The sequence below is a fragment of the Xiphias gladius genome, chromosome 16, assembly GCF_016859285.1.
Source record: "Xiphias gladius isolate SHS-SW01 ecotype Sanya breed wild chromosome 16, ASM1685928v1, whole genome shotgun sequence".
Lineage (NCBI taxonomy): Eukaryota > Metazoa > Chordata > Actinopteri > Istiophoriformes > Xiphiidae > Xiphias > Xiphias gladius.
The window spans coordinates 11078097-11103572 of record NC_053415.1 but is presented as its reverse complement, the minus strand read 5'-3'; the positions used below and the strand labels follow the sequence as shown (position 1 = coordinate 11103572).

The following is a 25476-nucleotide window of genomic DNA, read 5'->3' as shown; positions in this document are numbered from 1 at the left end:
TATTTTAACCACAATTAAAAGACATTCTCCCACTTTATGATTTAGCTTCTCTCATAAAACTCTGACATGGAGCTTTCATTCCTTGTTCCTTTTAGATTTTGGATTTTAATCTTTACACGTTGTTAATTAGGTTTTCCTAAAAGAATTCTGCCAATACCTTTGGTGGCATAGACAATTTTTTAAAATTACTTAATCAGATGACTGTTATCAGCTTTTTTTTTCCAGATAAGCTCATCTGGCCACAGGGGGCAGATGCTGCGTCAGCTGATGCCCGGGACCTCATCACCTGTCTCCTGAAGAGGAAATGTATGAAGCGCCTGGGTACAGGTAAGTGGCAGCTTTACAAATGATGGACACGTGGATGAATACAGTAGGACACATACGCGGCTCAGTGAAAAACCTGTGGAGTAATAGGCCAGTGAATTCCAGCTGGTTTCCACACATACAGTAGCTAAGAGCACTGATTTAATGCCACCACTGTGACTACGTGCAGGCCCAGATTTTAGGTGTGCGCGCCTCATAATTGTCTACCACTGAAAGTATTGTAGGCCGGTGCCTGTAACAGAGAAGGCTAAAACACCAAAAGGTTCACAGCAGCAAACTGCCCCCAGGGTCCCAGATATCCAGGGGTCCCAGTGTCAAAAACTGCAAAACTTCTTTATTTTAGTTTTGTGCTTTACATGTTGCCTATTGCTAAATTACTTTGTGTTTAATTGATTGACCACACAGCAACCCCGAGCCCAAGTACTACTGCATGTAAAAACAAAACTTTACACACTGCACAGAGACTGGGAGGAAGGGGAGGTTACTGGGCCCCGGCAGCTCACTCTCTGCTCCAGGCCCCTCAGTCTGTTATTCTGCCCATGACGACAGACAGTGCAGCAGCAGTGTAGAGCTGTTTTTTGAAAGTATTGCTGAAGGGAATTACTTGAGCAAATCAACAAAATTTCTGACTTATACAGTTTTTCATTATAGTACCAATTATCCGCTTCTGGTGTTTGGTGATGTTTGAATTACTGCGCTCCAACAGTAAATCCAGGTAGCATACAGTATATTACCAGCTTGTGACTCTGCATCTCCCGAACAAAAACTTTACCTGTTGCTTTGTGTCCCAGCTGCTCAGCGTTCTCCATTTTTATTATAGTACTAATGGGTGTCAGGGTTAGAGGTGCACTAGATGTAACAGGAATGAGACTAGCTTGATAAACCTTAATGAGAAGGTTGTCCATAGAGAGTCTAGGTCCTGATAACCGCTGAGAGCTCCAGAGACCTTTGAAGGAAAGTCACCATTAACTGAGTGTTTTTGTAACAAAGGAAGATATTAGAGGGGCTGGGGAGGCGGTGTGGAGAGACTGGGTCAGGTGCAGCTCTTAAACCGGGCCCAAGATTTGTGGATGTACAAACTAAATGTTTGATTGTCGTACTTCTTATCCCGGAGGAGCCAGTGAGCTTACCGCACATCCATTCTTCCAGGATCTGGACTGGAACAACCTCCTGGGCAAAGACCCTCTATTTGTCCCTCAACTGGAAGATGAGGAGGACACCAGCTACGTTGAAAGTAGATGCCAACAAAGACAAGACAAACCAGACTCATGTCTGATGGAAGGACAGGACGCTTTCTACTTTGATAACAGGCTGTAGTCTTTAATCTAAATTAAATTGTGTTTGATATTTAAGCACACAGTGTATTCATGATCATGGATGGACACTATAAGTGGGTTTTTTTTTTTTCCCAGTAATGTCTGGTGGGAATTTCGCTCAAACGGAGTCCTATGAATCTGCACCTCCCTTGAATTCATGGCCAGGGGGCTTCTCAATCAGCAAATTCTTTTTAGACTTCATGAAGAGCCTGCCAGTACTCAGGTGGAAAGGACGGATGCTGCCAACATGTACCACATCTAAGGTTGGGAAAGGGATATAGAGACTAGTGTATAGAAACCCTGTGGGATCTAAGGGAATTTCTCGATTTTTACATATCTTATTAAATTCACCTTTTAACGGTACCTACTTATAACAAGATACCCATGTGTTTTACATTAGATTTTTCAGAAAAATCTCAGCTCTCTCTACAAAGAGGCACCAATTTGTCCTGGAGCACTGTGTAAAGAAATAATTGGCCCTAAAGCTGAAAAATCGTCCAGTTTTTGAAATTCTTCAAATCTCTTGTGAAAACAGACCTTAACTCATGTGGATGAATTGTTTTGGTTCTTGAAAAGGATTTACCCATGTCTTAGCTTTACTAAAGTGGTGGAATATATGAATACAATAGTAGATGAATTTATAATAAATGTCTAAAATGAAATTTTTTTCATGTATTTTTTTTAGTACAAGTGTTGTCTGTCCCTCTACTTTCGCCAAATGTTAGAGGGACTGAGTTGAAATGGGACTGCATAATGACATCATACTGTATATCAAGCTTCATGGGAGGTGTGCAAATGAAAAATGAGCATTACAACAGGATTTTTTTTTTTCAAACCAAATGTTCATTATATATATAAAAAAAACATACTCTGTTATCCTCATCACTGCTTTTCAAAACTGTGCAAAAACTTTGGCAGCCAGCAGGAGATGAGCCAACTCAGGGGTCTGTCCAGTCTGTCCACTGACCATGGCCGCTAATACGGATCACTGGTTACTACGACTATGGTCCTTGTGGTCCAGACCAGTTGGCTACAGCCCCCTCTCACAAAACTCATAATTTCTGTATCTTGTTTGTTTGTTTTTTTCAATTTAGCATCTAATAATTACAGAGACTTTAATTTCAAAATTATGGCAGAATATCTCATAATAATGAAATCCCATCCCACAATAACAAGAAAATTAACACACAGTTACAAACAATTTGTTCATAATTACAAGAAAATTATTTCATAATTACAGCATCTGGATTTTGTCATTCATATCTCATTATTATATACTTATCTATCAAATAGGAGATGCTGTAATTACTAGACTGGTTATTACCAGATCCTTAGTACATGATTTTGATCTCTTAATTATGAGATAGTTTTACTGTAAATATGAAGGATAGATTTTTTTGTGTATTCATATTCTCACAATCATAAAATACAGTCTTGTGATTATAAGAAAAGTTCGCTTTTCTCATAATTATGAAGAAAAAAAACTGTAAAAATGACATGACATGGTCTTTGAAAACTCAGAAAGTGATAGGAAACGTGAGACTAAAGGGCCAACAGCAAGGTAATGACCTGAGTTTGAGTCAAAGTGGCTGCGGCATGGCTTCAAATCAACAGCAGTCTAGGAAGTATTCAGGTGTACAGTGTTATAAATATGAATTATATATGATCATTATTTCTCATGCATTGATGTGTAATTAACATTTTACTGTTGTAGTTTGTCGAGGTGGAGCTTATTTGAACTATGCTATATACTGTTAGGCAATTTAACCTATAACAATGCATTCTAGTTATCTCGTAACTTTTTCATATATGTTTTTAATTTGTAATGAACAATATCAAGTGGAAGTATAAAGTTGCATAAAATTCAAACAAAGAAAAGTTTGTGGAAAAGTGTTAGGACCTACATTTCTTCATTTGTCTGCAAAAAAGTTAATGTTAGGAAACATTTTAACAGTGAGCCTGCAAATTACTACTAGCAATTACATTACTATGATTTTTAGAAAATGTAAAGCACTTTGTTTTATAAACCGAGAGAATTCCTGACTTGGCTGACAAGCTTCCGGGGCACCTGGCATTCTCACCAGTGTCCTGGTTTTCTGGTTTGAGCGTCAGTATCATCCTCCTCGTTCAGACTGTTGTACTTCAGGCGCTTTGCACCACTGAGTTGCTCTGATCCAGAAGTCTGCTGCTCTCAGTCTGAATACAGTCTGACCCGCTCCCAGGTTGAACGTGGTGCCTGTCATGTACACATTAATGACAGTGAAACTGATATATGGACTGATGAATGGAGAGGGCATCTGCTGAGAAAGAAAGATGCACACACTCCACACAGCACAGACCACATACAGGACTCCCTGCAGGATGCCAGTGATGGTGACCCTCACCTGACCACTGAGGCGGGAGCAGCAGAAGGGCTGTCCAATTGCTACCATACGCCGCATGTGTCTGCACAGGTAGACTAGAGTAGAACCACTCGAAATCCCCATAACAGCCAGGCAGAAAAAGAAGTGGGCCTCCCTTATGGAAACCTGAATGGTATACATAGCTGCTAGCCAAGGCAAGTAATCGCTTGTAGACAGATGCTGATCATGGTCCGTTGAGAAATTGTTACTGAATTCAAAGCCAACAAAAGAATTGTTTAAAAACATGACAGTAAAGTCAGACAAATTGAGTATTCTCTCAATGAGCCAAATGCAGTAGATGATGGGTTTGATATTCTTCTTAATCCAGATGAAGAGCGCTCGCTGGGCAGGTACAATCTGGGTGTAGTAAAAGAAGTTCAGCCAGGCGGAGGAGGTCATACTGGTGGTCAAAGTGCAGACTGACATCACATATGAGGCTCGCATGAGATTCCCGTTGTTAGTTGTGAGGTTAGAAAAGAACAGCATCATAACCGACATCTGGTAAGCAGCTGTACAGCAAATCAAGGACCCCAGGAGAAGCTTCAGAGGTTGCTTGATCCTTTCTCCATGGAGTGGACGGAGCATGCAAAAGATGTAGAATGCATTGGCCACAATGTTGAGAATAAGAAAAGGCCAATTAATTAGGACACATGTTTGGTAGTCCATCTTCGTTTGCTTTCCGTTTCTGTATCTTCCTCCCTTGTAGTGCTCCTACGAATCAAGCTAGTGGGGCACTCCAACTCTGTGCAATAAAACATTTACATCGCATGCAAATTAGAATATGAAAATAAAACGTATTACTGTGAAATTCCCTAGAAAAAGGACAATACACCATGTTTTTACTTAGATGAATTCATAATTTTTTTTTACATGACTATTTGTGACTATGTTTAAAAATTACTTCTCCAAGCAAAGTGTTTTAAGTTTAGAGATGTAACTTTTTTTTAAAATAGCAAAATAGGATAGAAAGTTGCAGCATCAACACATTGTCTGGAAAGTAAAATATTAGCAGGATCACACATGAGATTAAAGGGCCAACATCAGGCAAATGACCTGAATTTGGTGCCCGAGTCTAAGTGGGTTTGGCATAACTGCACCCAGATGTGACAGGAATACCAAAAAACATAGAATAAAGGAGGGATTTGTAGTCATAATTTTATTAAGTACGAAGCACAGAAATTGTTGAAACTATGAAGAATGAGGAGGATTATATGGATCACATGTGATTAATTATTAGATACATCCGAAATGGATGTATCTTAGATTGCAATATTTCTGCCAGATCATGAAGGTAACACCTTTAATCATTTGACCTCGGTCAGCATCAAGGGGTTAAGACCATTGACAGAAAGATATTGTTATCATTCTTGATGCTTAAATCTAATTCGGAGGATTTGTCAGAAAAAACATGATATGATGACTAAGCAGTGAGATTTCTGTGCCTCATCAGACACTGTGGTAACACTATTTAGTCTCAATAAGCACTATTTAAACATTTAAAAATGGTATTCATTTAAAATGATATTTTTAGGAAATTTTAAAGTTTTTATCCATGTACATTATTTGAAAACAATTATAACTTCTTCAATGAAGACATTTTATTATTTATATTTATTTTTTTTTTTTTATTTATATTGTTAATATATATATATATATATATATATACCAGCACCCCTCCCTACAGGAGGAGTTGCAGTTGTTGATAACACATTAATAATCACTATATCTGTGTATAACAACGTGGTAGTGTGAAATAAACAGTTTATTATACATTGCTTATAAATGCTGAATACATTCGGTTATTTGAATATATTAGTTTTTCCAGCTACTGAATTCTCATTCTTTGCACATGAAGCAATCAACATAAAAACATCATCTTTCATCTACACGGGTGGAAACAGGAGCTGCAGTACACGTACAGTCGAGGGTTCTAAGTAAACACAAAAATGGCTGAAATTAAGTTAACGAGCCATACAACTCATTTAAAAAAAAAGTGAAAATAAATAAATAAGATAAAAAGTACAGCTAACAAATATATTGCTATGAAAATGACTTTGTGTCAGACTGTCCTAGGTTTCGCTATTCCAGACTTTATGGTTATAAATTGTGTTGATACAAAAGCAAAGCAACATTCAGGTTTGAGCCTAAAAACATGAAAGCTGTTATTGCTTTTGAGCTCCTTCAGTAATACAATGCATTAGCCACAATGTTGAGAATAACAAAAGGCATATGATCGTTTTTTTTAACTCCGATGAAGACAGTAGTGCTGAAACGTTCGCCTGTTCGCACTACTGAAGGCTGCAGATCAATCATTGTGGTCCAGTCCTTTTTTCCCTCGGAAGTTTGCTGTCCTTGGTCCGAGAAGGACCTGATTCAGCTGCAAATTGCTTGAAGCTGTGCAGAGAACCCCTTTACATCCACCTTCATTTTGTTTGTTTCCGTTCCTGTGCCTTCTTCCTCTCTAGTCCTCTTTTAGTTCAAAACCTGCAAGGTACTCCAACTCTGTGCTATGTAGCAAATCTGAGGCATTTGCATCACATGCAAATTTAATTTTGCAAATGAATCATATTACTGTGAAATCACATATCAATTGGTATACAGTCATTGCTCCTTGTTTTTATTCTGTGTATTGATCAGTTTTGTAGATCATGATAATTTGCAACTGTACTGTCGTGAGTTAGTAAAAAGGACAGTGGCCTAAAGAGGTAGTCCAGCGATTTAGTATTGCACTTTTAGAGAGGAGACAGATTTTAAAAATTTTCAAAACCGAATAGAGACTGAGATATCCTGACTTTCAGTCCCTAGTATGCATCAAGCCCCCAAAACACAGGATTCTACATCCCATAATGCCACAAGGACTTTTCATAGGACACCCCTGCCTCCTAAATGCCCACTTCTTTCAGACCCCACACCTCATGTTTGTAAAGCAGACTTATGTTTTCCAACTTCGGAAACCTCCTGCAGAGATGCAGAAGACAGAAAACTGTCGCAGAACTGACTAGTACTCCTAATGATGAGTGAACTGAACTTTAAGTGCACAATTGGTGGAATGCCCCTTTATTGATAAGGTTACACAGACCTCCATTTGAGTTCCATCAGAAGCCCTGTACAATAAACGCGTTGACATTTTCTGGTTTCTTTTGTTTCTGGTCACTGCTTGTTGCGTGCACACTATCTGTTGGTTGTCCCGGCATGAAATGAACCTCTTCCAGCAGTGTTTTGCCAGAATACAACCCACTGGATGAAATAGTAACTTGTATTTTTTTGAGTTGCATAAAATATGACATCAAAATGAAACCTCACACGGTACAGACATGATTTCTACCCTATCATACAACCAATAATCACGCTGACATTTGGACATCAACAGTTAGAGTAGTGGCTATTTCACCTGATGTCAACTGGCCAGGGTGCAATTTCACACCATTTGTTACTACAGCGCTTTGAGTGCTGTCGAGACATCGGCTGCCCTTTGCCTGATTACCGCATGACCGATGCCCAGGTTGACTGTGGTGCTTGACATGTGCAGCAAAGTGACCGTGAGGGAGACCAGAGCACTGAGGGAAAAGTGCTGGGGAGGAGGTGAATGACTCGAACAGATGGAAAGTGTCAGGGCGGAAGTAGAGCACTCCCTGAGTGACGCCTGTGACGGTGGCTCCCATCTGACTTTGAGTCCTCGGAGTGTGCCACGTTTCCCGTGTGTCTATACAGGGAGAAAAAGCTCGAACCTGACACGATGCACGGACAGATCAGGATATGCACGCCGATGCTGAAGAAACACACTTGGCTTGAGAAGTACAGTTCATCAATGTGAGGTTCAGTGCATGTGGTGTTAACGTAAGCAAAGCCACTGTGAATTTCGAAATGTCGCATCTGCAATATTCACGGCACTAATGAACCAAAAAAGCGGCCCGCCAAGAAGCAAAGCTCCCTGTGCAGGGACAATCTGGGCGTAGCGGAGGAAGTTTAGCCAAACATAACACATCATGCTGGTATACATAAAGCACAGCACAATCCCCCACGACATGACAAACATTTCAAAGCTCTTGTGTTCCTTTAACTCACAATACATTAAAAGCAAAGAAACACAATACAAAATTGACCGTCACACAAGATATCCCGCAAGTATCTGCGCATGGCAGATTTTTGCAGTGAGAGTGAGGAAGATAAGAGGACCATTGAGCCATATAAGAGCCTGCTCACCCAGATCAATGTATTGATGCTGCATTGGCGGTTTAGAGAAGTCAAAATATTCAAATGTAGTTGTGCCTCTGTGTGTGTGTGTGTGTTAAGGTCTCTTCGACGCGCGAGCCTTATAGGAGACCTTAAGGGAAACCAGGAGACCATTGTAAACAGACCAGAACAGTCATATACATATTTATGTAAACAACTGCACCCACAAAGGAAAGAATATCAGTGTAGCATAGCACCTTGCCCGTCGGTAGATACAGTATATAGAACACATCATCACCACATGAGTGCAAAAGAAATCTCTCTCTGCTTCACGATGAAATAAAAATGGGCTTCAGGACAGCACTCAGTGTGTTACGTTTTGAGGTTTCAACAAGTAAACACGGGCAGAGGAAAGAACGGCTAGCTATGCAATCACAGGAAATGAAACCGAAAAAAGCAGCCTGGCTGTCACAGTTGCAAATGGGCAGTTTTTTTATTGGGGTTAATGATATTAGAAAACGTGCATATCAGTCAATAGGCCCTTTTCACAGCAGACACTTCGACTTGTTAGAGGAATTCAGGCACCACCAACTTTTACTCCTGTGTTTTTCCTGCTGCCACATGTTATGATGCCTTCTGTGAAAATGACCTGTGCTCCGTTTACAGCTTGTAAAAAAATTCTGCATAATTCACATTGTCATTAGTACAGCAGCAGAGCCATGTCATACTTTTTACTGTGATTTTATTGAGAAAATCACTCACCTGTCTTGGACACACAACTGAATTTGAGGCTATTTATTTGCTTTTTCCATGTTACAGATATATTACTTTAAACATATTTTCCTTGTGCCTCCAACAGCACATCAGCCTCAGCCTCTTATGTGAGCAGCATCGCAAAGGATAAGACACCTGAGAAAGACAAGCCGGACATTTTTCTCTTTCGATCACTGCTGTGTGTACAAGTGTAATCGCCAGATGATGTATAACTATAAAATTTTTCCCATTTAAGCATCAGCCCCGTTTAATGCTATCGTTCTTTTGGTTTCTTTTCTGTTGCTCACTCAGTGTGTTGTTGTTTGCGGTTGTGGTTTTTTATCACTACATGTGGAGCTATTTATTTGCGCTACCATACATCTGCCAAACATCATGATCAACATAATGTACGTATATTTAAGAGGACTACAGACAGACAGTACAGACATTTATTAATGTTTTCTTTTTAGGTGAACTTTTCCAGGGTAACTGGGGGCTGGGTCTTATCCGAGCATGCAATGGGTCATCAAATTATCCAAATGTAGTGGTGAGCCATATGTTGATTAACCAGTGGTTAGACACCAACCTACAGGAAACCAGCTTCGGTGGACTGGAGTTCATGTAAAAAACTTTATCCACAAAAGAGGAAATATTTGAATATATTTTGTTTGTACAAATGAGAGGTGCTTTTTTCCATCTCTTGCATTTGGGACAAGCTGCCAGAACATGCAAGAAAGCATTATTCAAAACGTCCTCCAGTGACATGATATCCTGCTGTAAGTACTGTATATTATAACTGGGATTTAAGAACAAAATATGAAATAAAGTAAAATGTTAACTCCAGTCCTTCACCTCCACTTAGTATGGAAGTTTGCAACCATGCTCAGCTTGTATAACAGCTTCTGAAGCTTTATCTAACCCAGCCTTTGCTCATAACTTCAGTGCAGTTTCCTGTAATTTCAAAGTGACAATATGATTTGACAAAGTGTTAACTCAAGATCCAATGGTCATGCAGTACCAAAAGACGGTATAATTATGGGCAATACCATTTCATTAACACATTTAATTTTTTACATAGTTTATTTTGATTGAACTTTTTCATTTTTAACAATATGGACTCAAGCTCTAATAGCTACAATACAGCATGTGTCATCAACAGAATAAAAACTTCAAGGATTTAAAAAAAATTCAAAGATAATTTTGTCAGAGACAAAATGCTGTGCAATATTTTTATTTAAATAAGCGCGTCTGACTAAAACGCCAGAATCAACAGATCATACAAACACAAAGGAAGAAAATACTCATAAAAATAATACTCCGTGTCAGAAATAGCTAATTATGATACATCTTCACATTCAAACACTCGTCAACAGTTATGATCATTCTGGTATGCAGATAATTATTCCTCACACATACCCGCATACATCTCGCAAAACACCAATACTTAAGAGATATGCACACACTCGCTTGCTCTCTCTCTCTCTCACACACACACACACACACACACACACACACACACACACACACACACACACACACACACACACACACACACACATATTTAAAGCCACAGGTCTATCCCTCTAAAGTCTGTCAGTGAGTATGAATGAGATGTCCATCATGCTACATGTCAAGGATTTAGACATACAGGGAATAAATAAACATTAGCATCGGATTACGAAGTCGTTCCTCGGTTTACGTTGGTGTAAAACCGAACTTTGTGCAACCTTCAGTGGTTCGTTATTGTCATGTTCCATCCATACGAGGGAAACTGATTATTTCCACATCACAGCAGTGACACACACATCTCCACATATCAGCACTTAAAGGACCTTAAAGTATCAATGTTTTTGCACGTTCTAGTCTATTTGCTACACATCGCAGGTAGTTTACATTACTACTACATCAATTTAAGTGAAATGTTATTTCCCAAATTGCTGGCAGCCAGTATATCACACTCATTTCTGTGAGCACAGTGGGTGAACACAGTGAACATCATTTCTTCTTTTATTTATCATGGTGCATTAATGCTTTTTTCCCCCAAGCAAATCTGCACTGCATTGCCAGGCATGATGTTTACGCTAGTGAATTGCCTACCCTAAGCACATTTCAAGTGTCTGCAAAGACAGTGAATTAAAGGAGAATCGTTTAACAACCACATTAAACAATCTTTAACATCCACTGCAGCGATGTAAAGTACATGTGAGTTGAAGTAAATGAGGTGAAAAATGCAAAAAATACTGAAATAGACACACAAGAACACATTTTACTTGCAAAAATGTGTTCTTCCATAATATTGAGACACACCCACACACACAGAAGAATATATGCACATTTACATAATTAATGTGCAGCCCTGAATGCAGATGGCCAAATGGGTTTTGAAAAACAGTGAGACTCACACATTAGCATGTGATAAAAACTGTAATAAAAACCGTCATGACACACGAGTTTCTGAGGGTGTGTGTGTGTGTGTGTGTGTGTGTGTGGGTGTTCATTCAAGGTGGGGCAGTCAGAAGTAGTCTCTTCTTCGCGAATCGTCACTAATGAAGGAGGGGTTCCACTGCGCGGGGTAGATGCAGGAGTGGCGAGAGCCCGGCAGACCCGGGAACGGGTATAGGCCATTTCTCTCCAGGTCTGAGTTACGCAGTGCGGGCTGAGGGAATAGGCCCAGAAAGAGAGAAAAAATTGATATGACATGTTTTTAATTGACAGTTTCCTCTTGTCTAGTATAATGAGTTATCAGTTGTGTCCACACACATAAAAACTAAACTTGAGCAATAAAATAAAATCTAGGAATGGGAGAAAAATAAGAAGTGTATTATAAGTCTCCTTACAGAGTAGTAAATGTCAGTCATCTGCAGCAGGTTCTTGGTGCTGCCGTTCTCTTGCATCTCTATGGTCTCTCTGCCCCACTCCATGGATATGCGGTTATTTTTGGCGAAGTCAGCATAAGGAGACATCTGCAGGTCTCCACTCTTGAAGATGATCTTATTGATGTCATTCTTATCTTTTCTGGGAGATCAAACATTTAAAAAGGTTAATCCTTCATTAAACCATCCAAAGCGAGAAAAGTGAGTTGAGTTGAGTTGTTTTTTTTTTTTGGGTGAATTGATCCCTTAAGTAAACATTCTGCCAACGGATTATTATAATTGTTATATAGTCTAGAATCACTTGTTTCTGTATTTTTGAATCGTTAACTACAAATAAGGTAGACAGAGGTAGATTACGCCACGGGTATCAAGAAAATGTCGGTTTATCTAACGAGTTGAAATAAATAAGAAAACAAGGAAGGTGTTTTATGCTAACATGTCAGCAGTCTTACTTGCAGCAGGTAACAATTAGAGCGATGACGAGGACGAGGAGCAGGATGCCCCCCACAGGTGACACCACCACTGCAATCAGCTTGTAAACTGCAAAGAATTTAAAAATGTAAAGATCACAATAGGAAATGACTGAATCTTCTGTTAAAGCTGATTAATCCATTTGTTCTGGTAAAGTTTTTACCAATTTACTTGGTAAAAGTCGCTTACAATTTCCACAGTTGAATCCTCCAAATCCAAACATGCACCTGAAAAGAACAGACAGAATCTGCAGTGAGTATGTGATCTTAAATCTGTCCATGTAACCTGAGTGATAGTCTGAGGGGAAAAAAAATTTGAAGCTGAACTTACGGGACACAGGTGCCGTTTTCCAGCTTGTAGCCATCCCCACATCCTGAAACAAAACATTTTGTTCAGAAAACGTCCAATTACACGTGTTTGGTATAAGAGGCTAAAAAGCAAAGATTGCTTTGCTTTTATTCAATATTCTTCATTTGGATGAATTTCATGTGAAATTTAGAAGAATCTTCTTGTCCCCCTGTATTTTGTTTTAGTGAGGAAGGAGAAGCTAACTTGACTGTCACCTGCTTTTTGAATATAACATTTTAATTATATAAGATATCTATTTATCATTTTGTGTATTTTTGGTCATTTCTGTATTCTGCACTCACAATAAGTAGTTGGATAGTTTTGACAGCCAGCGCCCTTTGTGTCTGAGCGTTAGCAAAGAGAGAAAAAGAGCTTACTAAGGCAGGACGAGTCGTCGGGATTGTGTTTGTAGTATCCTTGAAGACACCGGCAGTAGGCTGTGCCACTGCTGTCTGTGCAGCTGGAGCGCTCTGTATCACACTGGGTCTTCTGAGCCACACACAGACTCTCCACTGGAATTGTGGACAGTGTGAATTAGTCATGAATGTAATGACACGGGAGCCTGATCCCAAACTGGATTACATGAGAAGTCCAAGAAGTCAGAAAACACCAAACATTTGCCTTCTTTGTTTATCCTTCACTGCCAGGTTTCATCTCAAGAGGTCAGTATTTTTTAATCTACCGTTCGGGTTCACAACAACCATCCTACATAAAGCTACCACCGTATATGTCAGCTCAATCTTATTGCATATTATAATATTTTATGGTATTTCGCTGTTGTCCTTTGATGCTATTATAGGATTCCTTGCAGTAGGAAATGTGCGAAATACAACAGCTGTGCGATGTTTTGAAGTTTTATAGCTTTAACGGTGTAACATTTTCACCAATGCATCACGGTTTCTGTCACATGGGATCATTTACAGCTACGTTCTGCCCTCTAGTGGCTGCAAACAAATTATTCACTTTTTCTAGCGACCCGTCAATCCTGTTTACAGGAGGTGTAGTTGAAAAAACGATTAATATTTGGTCTAAAAAAGCAGAGATGAGCATTAGTATGTTCATTACAATGTGGCTGTGGCGATAACATTTACCGTGATAAGTGAGCTGGTGGTGCAGGACCATGCGGCAGTGGGCCAACGAGGAGCTGCAGTTGCTGAGAGTCATCTGGATGCTGTTGTAGACTTCAGCACTCGTCACATCAGTGGAGACAGAAAACATGTTCACAGCTGAGATACGAACCCCGTCCTCCTCTCTGTGGGGAGGAGGTCAGAGGTCAGTGCAGAGGTCTATACCGACAAAAATGTCCACGTTGCACCATTTAGTCTTAAACATTTCGCAATCCCGACACATAAAAATTCAGCTTTTCTTTCTCATATAACTATGTTTTGCTTTTTTGAAAATATATTAACAACGTACTGAAAAATTACAGAAGTTGAATGGTTTAGTGATTGCAAGAACTTACTTCTTACTCAGAGTTGAGCGGCTGTAACCTTGAAAGACTGACAATGAGGCATTGAGCTGCAGTGAAGACAGGAAGAGGGTGTATATCAAATATAACACGTATAAGCCAAGGAAAGATTTTCTCAGAAGTGAGCAGAGAAGATGCAGTGCTGTGGACTCCCTCTCACCAGCTGAATAATCTCTCTCTGGATCTCATGCACGGTGGCGCTCTTGAATATAACAGGGTCGTGTGGCAGTCTGTTAATACTGAAAGTTCCCAGAAATGTCTTTGCTGTGGAGGGAAAAAAAAATCAAAATAAGGCCTTTGAGAAAATAACTAAAGTAGAGAGATAGTAAATAATATCTGTGTTTACATATACAGGGATCTTACCTGTGGTGCAGGTACGTCCGTCCTCGAGGTCTAAGCCAATGGGACATTCACAGCTGAAGGAGCCTCGTGTGTTCACGCACGTGGAGCCAAGTGGGCAGGGGTCCCTCTCACATTCATTGATGTCTGGACACACGGAACATAAAGGTATTACAATATTAAATTTGAAAGGGTCTTCACCGAATCTACAAACCTCAAACCTAATCTTAACCCTCAGCACTACAGGTCAGTCTGAAATATGTTTCTGAAGTTTCATGCTGAGGTTGGAAAACCCGAGGGGTAAGCACACCGACACTGTTGTTATCAAACAGTCAGGAAGAAGAGAAGAGACGAGAAGCTCACCCTGGTTGCAGTTCGGTCCTGTCCATGCCTGCTGACAGTGACAGGTGTAGTGATGCCCTTCATAGCTGACACACATCCCTCCGTTCATACAAGGGTTGGACACACAGGGGTTTCCTGGAGTTCAGACAGGACAGCAGGCATTTCACCGTGAAATAAATGCAACTGAACCCTTAAAAAGTTAAGTGCCTTACCAATCTCAAGATGCGAATTGTTTATTATGCGCATTTTCACACCTGACCTAATTTCAGTATTCTTCTATTTTTGTGATAGGTGTGCCGTCTTGCATTGTTCCCAGTACTGCACTCGTACAATCGAGAGGAAAGATCACTGCACTACAATCAGCAACAAAGTCTTTCCCTTTAGTTTGCACATAAGGGGATTTTCCCACAAAGGCATCACTTGAAAGTTCATCAACTACAAGGAAGCGCCTTCTCCAGTCCAGAGAGCAAAGATCTCTGGTAATTTGAAAAATCTTGCAGAATCCGGCGTTCTCAATGATACCTCTTATACCTTATAATAGCCTCAATAAATACTATTTTTTTAGGTTTAGACAAGTTGTGCAGATGTGCATCTGAGTTCTGCAGTTACATTCAGTCCACTTTTCATAGTTCTATAACCACCAAAAACATCTTTTAGCTGTAATATAGTATAACTTACATCCACATCAATCTGTGTCGGGCTTCAATCACTGACTGACACAGAACATAAAAGTCTTTAGTTTTGTTGTACTGAACATCTTCTGTTTGGTAGGTCTTTGTCAGGTAAAATTCTGTAAAATTCCAGCATACATGACCTGATCAATTTTTTACATTTACATTCAGATATGGTAAATAAAAGAAGGTATTAGCTAGCATGAAAATGCGGTAGTAACCACAGCTACGCGAGGAAAAGAGAACGTGAGTATCAAGAGACATTCTTGCTTTGAAAACTGCTTGTCAAGGCTCGCTACTGACAGTGAAAGAAGAGTGTGAACTCACTTGGTGGTGGTTGTGCCTTGGTGGGCCGGATGTCAGTGGGTGATGGTGTCACCACCAGCGCTGTGGTTCCCCTGTCTGTCTGTTTCCCGGTGGTGTGCAGAACCTCTGTACTCCTGGTTGTGGTGCTGTGGGCGTAGGTGGTGGTGATGTACTGGCTATGAGGGGTGGTAACTCCCAGAGTGCCTGTGCTTGTTTCTATCTGCAGGGTGGTGACGTTTGTGGGATGGGCGAGTCCAGTTGAGGCCCCCTGGGTTTGGCTCGGTGACACACGGTAAGTTGGGTGCACTGTAGAGGTCTGCAGGGCCAGGGTGGAAGCTGTGGTGGAAGGTGTAGTGTATGGGATGTTGGTCTCAGGGTGTACCTCTGCAGTTGAGCTGCTACTGGTGCTGCTGAACGTGGAGGATGAGGTTGCGGGTAGAGGAGAGGTGGTTTGGGTGGTGCTGGTGGGGGGGTTGGTGGTGGTGGCAGAGGCTCTGACTGTGTCTTCCTCTGTAATCTGTGATCTGTTAAAGAGAAAATATATCAGTCAAGTCTCTCCCAGTGAAAAGAGCACGTAACATTTTCTTCTTTACAACACTGGCTAGTTCACCTCAGGATGGAAATTACAACTTTACTGGTCACTCAACATAGTGAAAGCTCTAGCTAAAGCTCACTAAAGAGTAAGCAGGCGCGCTGGAGCCTCTGACGGAAGCTTACAAACCTGCTGCATTGCTTTAAAGCTTTAAAAGTTTGAATGTTTTCTAATATAAAATATTTGTAAAAGACAAATCCAACTCTTTTCTTGAACCACTGATAAGCACAAATATTAATAAACAATAAATACAATGCACCTTTCTGTAACAGGAACAGGTGTGGTTGTGAGGGAGATCTCAGTAACCATCACTGGTGTGTCGGTCAGAGAGCCGTCCATTTTAGATGTATAGCTACTGACTGTAGGGGGCGCTGTGGTCAGCCCCAAGCCGATGCTGTCCTCTCCGGTGTGGGATGACAGCCACTCTGTGCTCCCCTGGTTCTGAGTGCTGGAGCTGTGGCTTGCTGTGGAAGACTCCGTGGAGGTTCCAACATTAGAGCCTGAATCCAGGTCTGTCCCTGAGACGTTGGTAGGACTTCCTGCGGCTGAGGTGACAGGAGGTGTGGAAGAAACCGACACTTCAGATTGGTCAGTGCTGAGCTCTGTCACTCTGAGAGGTGGTGTCGAGTCGGAGGTCTCCTCAGACGCTGAGGTATGCTGATGCTGGGTGGCATTAGGTGGTCCAGTTAAACTCTGGGTTCCTCTGGACCCCGCTGGGCTCCCAGTCTCTGAAACCACCACCTTAAAGGATTGAGTTATTTGCTGGTCTGTTGTGCCCCTGCTGTCAGTCCTAGTGGACAGCGCACTGTGGGTGTAGTCCTCAGTCTCTGTACCCCAGGTAGAGGGGGACTGATGGGAGTTGGAGTCCTCTGTAAATACAGAGGAGGTGCTGTTACTGGAGGAGGAGGTGACAGACAGCAGGGTCCTCTCCCCAGCTCGGCTTACGGTGGTGGAAGTGTAGGTGCGGTCGGTGTGAACGGCTGTCTCCGACACCAAGGCTGTGGTATCCCCCAGCGACAGAGTGCTGTCTGGGCTGTCCTGGGGCAGGCTGGCATCCTCTGTCGACATCCAGGACCTGGCGTCCCAGGATACAGCATGGGAGACGTCCGGCACCTGGTCTGTGCTAACGATGTCCTTCCAGTCCCTGCTGCTGCTGCTGCTGCTGCTACTACTACTACTGCTACTGCTGCTGCTGCTGCTGCTGCTGCTGCTGCTGCTTCTGCTGCTGCTGGTGCTGGTGCTGGTGCTGCTGCTGTTGCTGCTGGTGCTGCTGCTGGTGCTGCTGGTGATGCTGCTGGTGCTGCTGGTGCTACTGCTGCTGCTGCTGTTGCGGCTGCTGCTGCTGCTTCTGCTGCTGCTGGTGCTGGTGCTGGTGCTGCTGCTGTTGCTGCTGATGCTGCTACTGCTACTACTACTGCTGCTGCTGCTGCTGGTGCTGCTGGTGCTGCTGCTGGCCTCAGTGGTGGCTACAACAAGGGTGGAGGTGAGCGGCTCAGTAGACAGCCTGGTGGTCTCTAGTGATCTGCTGCTTGTTTCTGTGAAGGTTTGAGTCTGCTCAGTGTCTGTGGAAAAAGAAAACAATGTATGATATGTTTAAATACTAACTTAAGATAAACCACCGAACAACTCTGAGGCCTGTTATTACTGTTTCACAGGATTAGTCCTGAAAAATTAGTCAATTACTTGATTAGTCGACTGACAGAAAATCCTTTAAAAGGTGTTTTAGTAATTTATTTATCAAGCAAACATGACAAATAATTTGTTGGTTCCAGCTTCTCAAAGGTGATAATTTAATGCTTTACTCTGTTTTATATAATTGTAAATTAAACAATTTTGATTTTGGACAGTTATTTGTACAAAACAATGATGCTGAATCAGCTTAGCCTCTTTTTTGACTATTTTCCAACACTTTAACAAAAACAAAACCATATATCCATCAATCAAAAAACAAACAAACCAAACAAAAAAACCCTTGTCACCTTATTCATCACTGAAAATAATTGTTACCTGCAGCCCTACGCAGTAGTATACTGATAATTCAACACTCAAGAAGTCAGAAGACGTCCCTCAGTTTTTCTTGTAGTGAAATAGTTTCATTATCATTTTACAAAAAAGAAATGTCATGTCGTGTCAGTGCAAAATCAATTCTTTTTTTTTGTGTCTTGACTTCCTCTAAATAAAAGTCAGGATCAGCACAGCCAGTGAATGCTGGTAACAGGCATCCACACTCCTGATAGTTGAACCTTGACCACTAAGCTGACATACAGTTTTTCAAGCAATATATGTTCAAACCAATATTAATCATCTGGCTGTTTTTTCTGTTTACCATTCTCAGATTAATTGAAATTTCAAACAGTCAATAAATTGTAATTCACTTCCATTATCCTGTGGCCACCAGAGGGTGCTCACCACGCCGCGTCTGTGCCTGTTCAGCCTGCCGAATGGAGGAAGATGCTGTGAGAAGTGCTGCAGCTTGCTGCAGGGGCAATAATTTTGGGTGGAGAACAACTGGCAGCCAGCCTCATCTACTCTCACAAAGGCTTTAAGTCCTAAATATGGCGTTGACGGTACTCTGCTGGGAATCAGCCATTTCCTTCCTAAAGCTGAGTGAGCACAAGGCACTGGCAGAAAACTGTCACCATAGATCTGAGTGTGTTTTCATGTTCATTGTCTGTGGAGAGTTTTTTCAGTCTGGCACAGAACTGTTGTTAAGTCATATAAACTACCCACACGCTAATAGAACTGAACTGTCAAGAAAAGAAGGATGCTATAGAGTAGAGACCGTTGCTTTAGATATATTTCTTGGTATTTTGCCTTTGACATTTGACAGTAGAGATAGAATCAGGGGGAGAGGGCAAGGGGGGATAAATGCAACAAAGGTCCCCAGCTAGAATTTAAATTAAAATGGGATTAATCTTAGGCCACCAGAATGGCCCAAAACTGTTTTTAACTTCTTACTTTAAAGGTGCATTCGTTATTTTTTTTTTCACTTGGTGGGAGAGGAACGAAATGAAAACACAGCACTGACATACTATCACTATTTAAATTACGGAGAATGTCTTAGCATACTGTTGCTTATTTACACATCCAGTAGATATGGGGGTAGCATTAGCTCTCATTTTGAGTCATGTTTATGGCCATATGACTCGTATTAGCCAAATATTTACTCTCCTTTTAGCTCTGTTTTGTTCTCCACCAAATCCTTAGTGAATGATCTGGCTCTTTAGCTGCTAAATGTTGCACTATTTTTACAAGCTAGTTGCTAACTTTGTCTGTCTACCATTTGGCGCCAAGCAGACAGCGCAGAGAAGGCTTATCTAACTTTCTGTTGACAGCTGCAAGCTGTGACTTTTAACAAGGTTGATGAGAACAGTGAGAGTGAATCAACAGTAAAGTTGTGGCCGTAAAACCAAAACAATAAGCTGAAAAATGCTAGAACTCTGTGGAGCTGAGGGGAACTGCAGAGTTGGGTGATAATTATCTGTGGGTTTATCATTACAGTCATATGATCCATTGTTGACATGAAGATAATTAGTGTAGCTTTAAATTTGATAACTAGTGAGCGTCCGATCGGAGAAGTCTTAAAGCATCAAGTGTACGTGAGTTAAAAAAAAAACTAAACTCACAAACACACAAAGTCACCTGGGCACCAAGTCTCTGTCTGTGTGTGTGAGGTCTTCTCTGACCTAAAGGTTTTTCTCTGCCTGATGCTGTGCTGTCTGACAGCCTGCTATCTGGCTGGTCTCCAGCAGCCCAGGACTGGAACAACAGCACTCTGTGGATGAGCGTCGGTGCTGGACAGCATCCTGACAGCCAAAACACAGTGACCAGCAGCCATCCTCCAAAACCAGTGGAGGGAAGAGTTCAACTGCATAACAGCCCGTCCACTGGGAGTCTATGGGGAGAGAAGGGCCACTATTTTTCTAACTCACTTCCTCTGCATGTGTCTCTCTCATTATTTCATTTCTCTCTCTGGATCCAGTCCGGGCAACAAAACTCAGACTGGAACGTAGTGTTGGCAACAAGGGAAGGACACTCCCAGATTCTCTGCTGTTTATCGCACAGCTCTCAACTGCTAAAACAGTTGTCACTGTGGTTTTTTCACATCTGTTATACTTCAGAAACACTGTGGCTTGCATTTTAATTTAGGTATATGCAGCGTGTTCAGCATATGAATGAGCATGGGCGATTCTATGACATTGCAGTGTTCTGAATAGATTGGTTGATATTTTATTGCCAACAAGCCAAATAGGTCATTTGTTGCTGAGGAATTTTAGTATGGTCAGTTACCAAATGTTGAGCTTGGATTGAGATTCACAGCCCAATTTGTGGGTTTGCCACCAAATGACTGTGACCTGAATAATTGGATCGGGATAGGAAAGGTGAATTGGGGTGAAATCTGGGTGAGGAAAGTGAATCATTTCCACTTATCAGCAGCTCTATGCCTTTAAGCAAAGCATTTGAGCGTCACATTGTTTCAGTGAACTTGTGCTGGGCAGCTCCCAATATGACTGTGTTTAACTGTATGAATCAAGCAAGGTGTTGATGTTAATGACTGAAATCTAGCCAATCCCACAGCCCACAAAAAATATTTAAAAAGACATCTTCATAATGGCCAGCAGCCTGCCTCAAAGAAAACAGGTTTTCACTGACATCGCTGTTAAACCTGTAAGCTCAGACTGTGCATTAAAAATACACTACCAGTAAAATTTTTTAGGAAACCCCCATTTTTTGAGTTTTTAATTGAAATTTAAGCAGTTCAAGTCCATGGTTTATGTCCAATAACTGAAATACCATGTACATTTCAAAGAAAACATGCCTTTCTCAGGTATTAAGAAATTGGGAATTTACAGTTTCCCTGCAGCAGTAACTAAAGACCGTCTTGTGATGGGATCACACCAGCCGTGACGCCCGTCAACATGTTGACGTTCTGACCCACTAGTACTCAGTAGTCATTACTACATTACTGACAGGCATCGTGGCTGGTGTGATTCCATCGCAAGATGGTCTGTAGTTTTACCTAATGTCTTGGAGTGGACAGGAATCATTGAAACTGGGATAAAGTGATCCACGATTTGAAACGAATGTAGGCCAGGGGCGTAAAGTGGTGGGGCCGGTGGCCCCTTCCCTACTTCCAACCCCCCTACTTCGCACCTTGCTTAGACCACACCTATCTTCAAACTATTGACTGTATTTTGCGCAGTTGTGACGTTATCGTGATAACAATATCTTTCCGCAGACAGACAGGCGGACAGACATATGTATAAATACCTGCCAGATTACTCAAAACCGCCCTTGTGGAAGTTCCCGCTACAGTGGGTGTTTCCAGGACAACATTTTGCCAAGCTGATACACACACCCACACAGAGATTCACAAAGTGAAAACAATACCAGAAATGCTGTTGCAGTTTGTGAGAGTTCCTACAGGTTTCCCAACTTTTGTTGATTGCCTACCAACCCTCTGTCTGTACAAAGACAGTGCTGGAACAAACTGTGTTACTACACCCTTTGATGGATTATTGGGACAATACTGCACTGCAGGAAGTAGTACTGTATACTGAATGGTGAGAAAAAGACAAGTAACAAAGGAAGACGGACTGATTGATCAGGGGTTCATCCTGCAGCAAAATAATGACCCAGAACATTAGAAGAGAAGAACTAGACTGTGGCTTCACATGAAGGAAGACCAGCACAGGCTCCAGACTTAAACCCCATGGAGCTGGTTTGGGATGAACTGGACAGAAGGTGAAAGCAAAGCAACCTGCAAGTTGCACATCCCAACACATCTGTGGGAACTTCTGCAAGTGATGGGACGAGCTGTCTGAATAATGTTTAATTACCACCATAGAAAGAACACCACAAGTGTGTTCGGCTGCTGGATGAGTCAAACATTTAGAATAAGTTTAGGATTCAGAATTCTTCTATTTTTTTTTTCTCAGCTCATCCTTTAATTTCAGAGTAAACTAAGACATTACACTAGGATGTAAATTTGAGTAAAAACTGGAAAAATTGAGGTGTTCTAAAACTGACCGGTAGTGTCAGTAATTCTTCAAATTTCTAGTCTAAAACATCACAAAAATGTATGAAATATAGCAGCATATCTACTGCTGTGAAACATGCGGTAAGTTAATTGTGTTGAGTAGCATGAAAAAGTTTTAATTACAAAACTGCTCTACTCACATTAGTAGTACAGTACGTTACAGCAGTAACTATGGCAATGGTATGTTTATAAGAGGGGGATCTGAATATAATTCTAATGTCTATTTTCGAGGCTATAAGAGGCAATAGTGTAGATTTTTGCAGCAAAACTGTGTCAAAGGATCTACAAAAACCTAAGACCAAAAACTATTTGAGGGACAGAGTCATTGACCACAAGACCACAATGACTCTCCAAAAAGAAACATCAATTAAAGCCCTTTATTCCTCTGAGGCTTTCTCTTTAATTGCTTCAAGCCTATACCACTATGGTGCAGGGATGTTTTGGAACACGTTCTCCTGAAACCACATACAATATGTGTAAATACAGCAAACGTTTTTCCTCTTATAGCTTGATGGTTGATACTGGCAATTGTGCACAAGGAACTGGGCCTGATTATTATCTGATTATCCTATTTATAGCCCTAGAATTGTGAAGGGAAAAGGTGTGCGTGATTCACATGTGGTTTCCCTTGTCTTTGTGCACTAAGTGTATTAAAATAGTTCGGCTGCAGGGTTTTTTTTTTGTAAGAGCAACATTTATGTTATCTCAATGCATCACAGTCTCTCTCTAAAATGTCTTCTTCTTTTCATGTGCGTCCTCTTGTTCGCGATTGGTATATAGAATAGTTATAAAGGAAAGCATCATGGTTTTTACTTGGACTTAGCTCATCAGTGGACTCTACTTAACTCTACTGTCCCACATGCTGCGCATATAGTAAGATACTCTAACCATGTAACGCTGCTGTCTTTGAAAAGCAGAGGTTTAACCAATGGATGCAGGTTTTCCATACACCTTATCAACACCTGGATGTCGAGAATTTCCGCGGCAACAGCAACACTTAAGCTTGAAGAGAAAACTAGCATGAGATTTGATATTTAGATTTAGAAATGATAGGAGTTATAGATTCACGAGTGTTTATTAGTTTCATCAAACTAAGTGAATGAGTTTAAGTTGAAAAACTGGTGAACCCCATTTACTGACCAAGTTAAGGCGTAAACCGAAATGGTCAGTCCTCTGTGAGTCTGAAGTGGCTTTTTGACATAAAAACTATTTTATGTCAAAAATCATAGTAAACTGTCTTAAGGTTGGTTTACCCTACTCTACATCAGATCATACAGTATGAGCCTTAAAACGCCAAAAAGTCAGTGGTTCCAGCTTTGCAAATGTTGCTGATTTTCTCAGTACTCCACACTATGACACTAAACCGAGTACTTTTGGGATTTTGACCAGTCGGCGGAACAAGTAGAGCATTCTGAACATGTCAACTTTGGCTTTTGCGGTGTGCATTTTCTTTCACCGCTCTTTCACAATTTAAAGGCCAAGCAGTTCATTGATGAATGGAGAAATTAATAGACACGATGTGTAATGGAAATAACTGTTAGTTACAGCCCTATAATGAGGCATAAAAAAGAAAGAGAGAAAAGCACTTGTTTCATGGCACTGTGTCTAGGATGCAAATCGTGTGCATTCATTTTGACATGCAGTCTGTGGCAGAGGAGCTTGCAATTTTTTGGATTTCGTTTAGCCTTCTCATTTAGTAATTGAGGCGGTCACTCCAGCCACAGGATGCATCAGGGAACGTCCACTTTGGATATGTAAGCTTTTAATGAATAGATGACTGCTCTCCTGCACGAGATGTTATCGCAAATGAGCTTTGCTGTTGTATCCCCCGGGCTACAGCTCACGGTAGCAGAGAGCGAATGAAAAGCGTGGCTGTATTTCTAGAGCCTTTGCCACGGAGAGACATCCTCGTGCGGGGTCACCGACACAGCAAACCGAACTAACACGTCGTCTAGAACGTTACACTTGCCATTGCAGGCCTCATTGACAGTGATCTCACCGAAGTTCCCCGCAGTGGCAGCGTGCGTTTCGGCAGTGCGTGTGAGCAGGAGGTTCCTCTGTGATGGTGATAAACTCTCGCTGGAGTATGAAGTGGAAGTTTCGTTGTGTCCCATCGCACGGAGTTCATCGGTGGCGGCGGAGGAAGAAAACCCCGCCGTTGCGGGGTCCGAGCTGTTGCTACTGGGGGTCCCTGCCCCGAGGGGCCCCGGCAGACCCAGCAGGAGGACCGACAGGGACAGCCCGAGGACGTGATTCAGAAACCACGTTTCCATGATTTTCAAGACCCCAAAACGGTCGCCGATAGTTTCCGTAAATTCGAGTGAATGCCGGGGGAGTGTCCCGGGGACACCATGGGAGGGGCGCGTCGGCTTTTAGTGAAGTTTCAAAAGAATTAAATAAATCCCGGTACAGGTCCGGAGGAGAACCGCTGCTCGGGCGGCGGGGAACGGAAGATAACAGAGTCGAGGCAGCAGCCTGTTATCACAGCGGAGGAGCCCGGGCTCCTCCTCCTCCTCCTCCTGCACACACACGCACACACACACACACACACACACACACACAGAAACTGAAGTGCCGTTATTCAGCAAAGTAGCTTCCTTTGCTGCCTTCAGGTTTTGTCGGAAGTCCTGCCGTTAAAAAAAAGTGGAAACGCTCCTTTTTCCAGCCGCGAGAAGCCGATGCTCCGGAGACCTAAAGCTGTCAGACCAATTAAACTATACACCGCCTCACTTCTCCGGTTGGTCCCTCTGCTCTGGATCACATGGTAGCGTGGCAGCCCTTTGTCATCAATGAAATACCGGTGTAATTCGGTATCCTATACCTAATTCAAAACTCAGCTCACGTCGTAAGAGATAAGTGAGACAGTTTCATTTCTTATGCACCGAGGCATAATTACGAGAAACAAGAGCAAAATTAGGACCTAACTCGTAATGATCACATGTCCTATGGCAGAAGTCCTGTATATTAATGTTTAACTGCTATATGTCCATTTCCTGTGTCACAATTATAGGATAAGGTCTCGCATTTTGAATTGTTCCTATTTATTGTTTATTTTCTG

At 41.6% G+C, this 25476-nt stretch overlaps 2 protein-coding genes across 2 annotated transcripts; both read right to left on the bottom strand.

The window, feature by feature from the left end:
- Positions 1-3754: 3754 nt before the first annotated feature.
- Positions 3755-4708, bottom strand: LOC120801640. Its single transcript, XM_040148799.1, has one exon. The coding sequence runs from the start codon at positions 4706-4708 to the stop codon at positions 3755-3757; it is 954 nt and encodes a 317-aa protein (XP_040004733.1).
- Positions 4709-10064: 5356 nt separating this feature from the next.
- heg1 (heart development protein with EGF-like domains 1) lies at positions 10065-24854 on the bottom strand. Its single transcript, XM_040149254.1, has 15 exons — positions 24418-24854; positions 17834-17940; positions 16638-17581; positions 15808-16310; positions 14831-14944; positions 14492-14614; positions 14289-14392; positions 14123-14178; positions 13752-13912; positions 13038-13172; positions 12643-12685; positions 12502-12539; positions 12294-12381; positions 11806-11983; positions 10065-11624 (listed from the first exon to the last, which is right to left on the bottom strand). The coding sequence occupies exons 1-15, from the start codon at positions 24689-24691 to the stop codon at positions 11481-11483; spliced, it is 3012 nt and encodes a 1003-aa protein (XP_040005188.1). The 5' UTR covers positions 24692-24854; the 3' UTR covers positions 10065-11480.
- Between the last annotated feature and the right edge of the window lie 622 nt (positions 24855-25476).

Bases quoted from the DNA above. Each gene is read 5' to 3' on its own strand.
- LOC120801640 (XM_040148799.1), bottom strand. From the start codon at position 4,708: ATGGACTACCAAACATGTGTCCTAATTAATTGGCCTTTTCTTATTCTC.
- heg1 (XM_040149254.1), bottom strand. From the start codon at position 24,691: ATGGAAACGTGGTTTCTGAATCACGTCCTCGGGCTGTCCCTGTCGGTC. The intron at 14,393-14,491 runs GTAAGATCCCTG...TTCCCTCCACAG, and splicing joins CGGACGTACCTGCACCACAG to CAAAGACATTTCTGGGAACT. The intron at 11,984-12,293 runs GTAAGACTGCTG...TTGATCTCCCAG, and splicing joins CTAATTGTTACCTGCTGCAA to AAAAGATAAGAATGACATCA.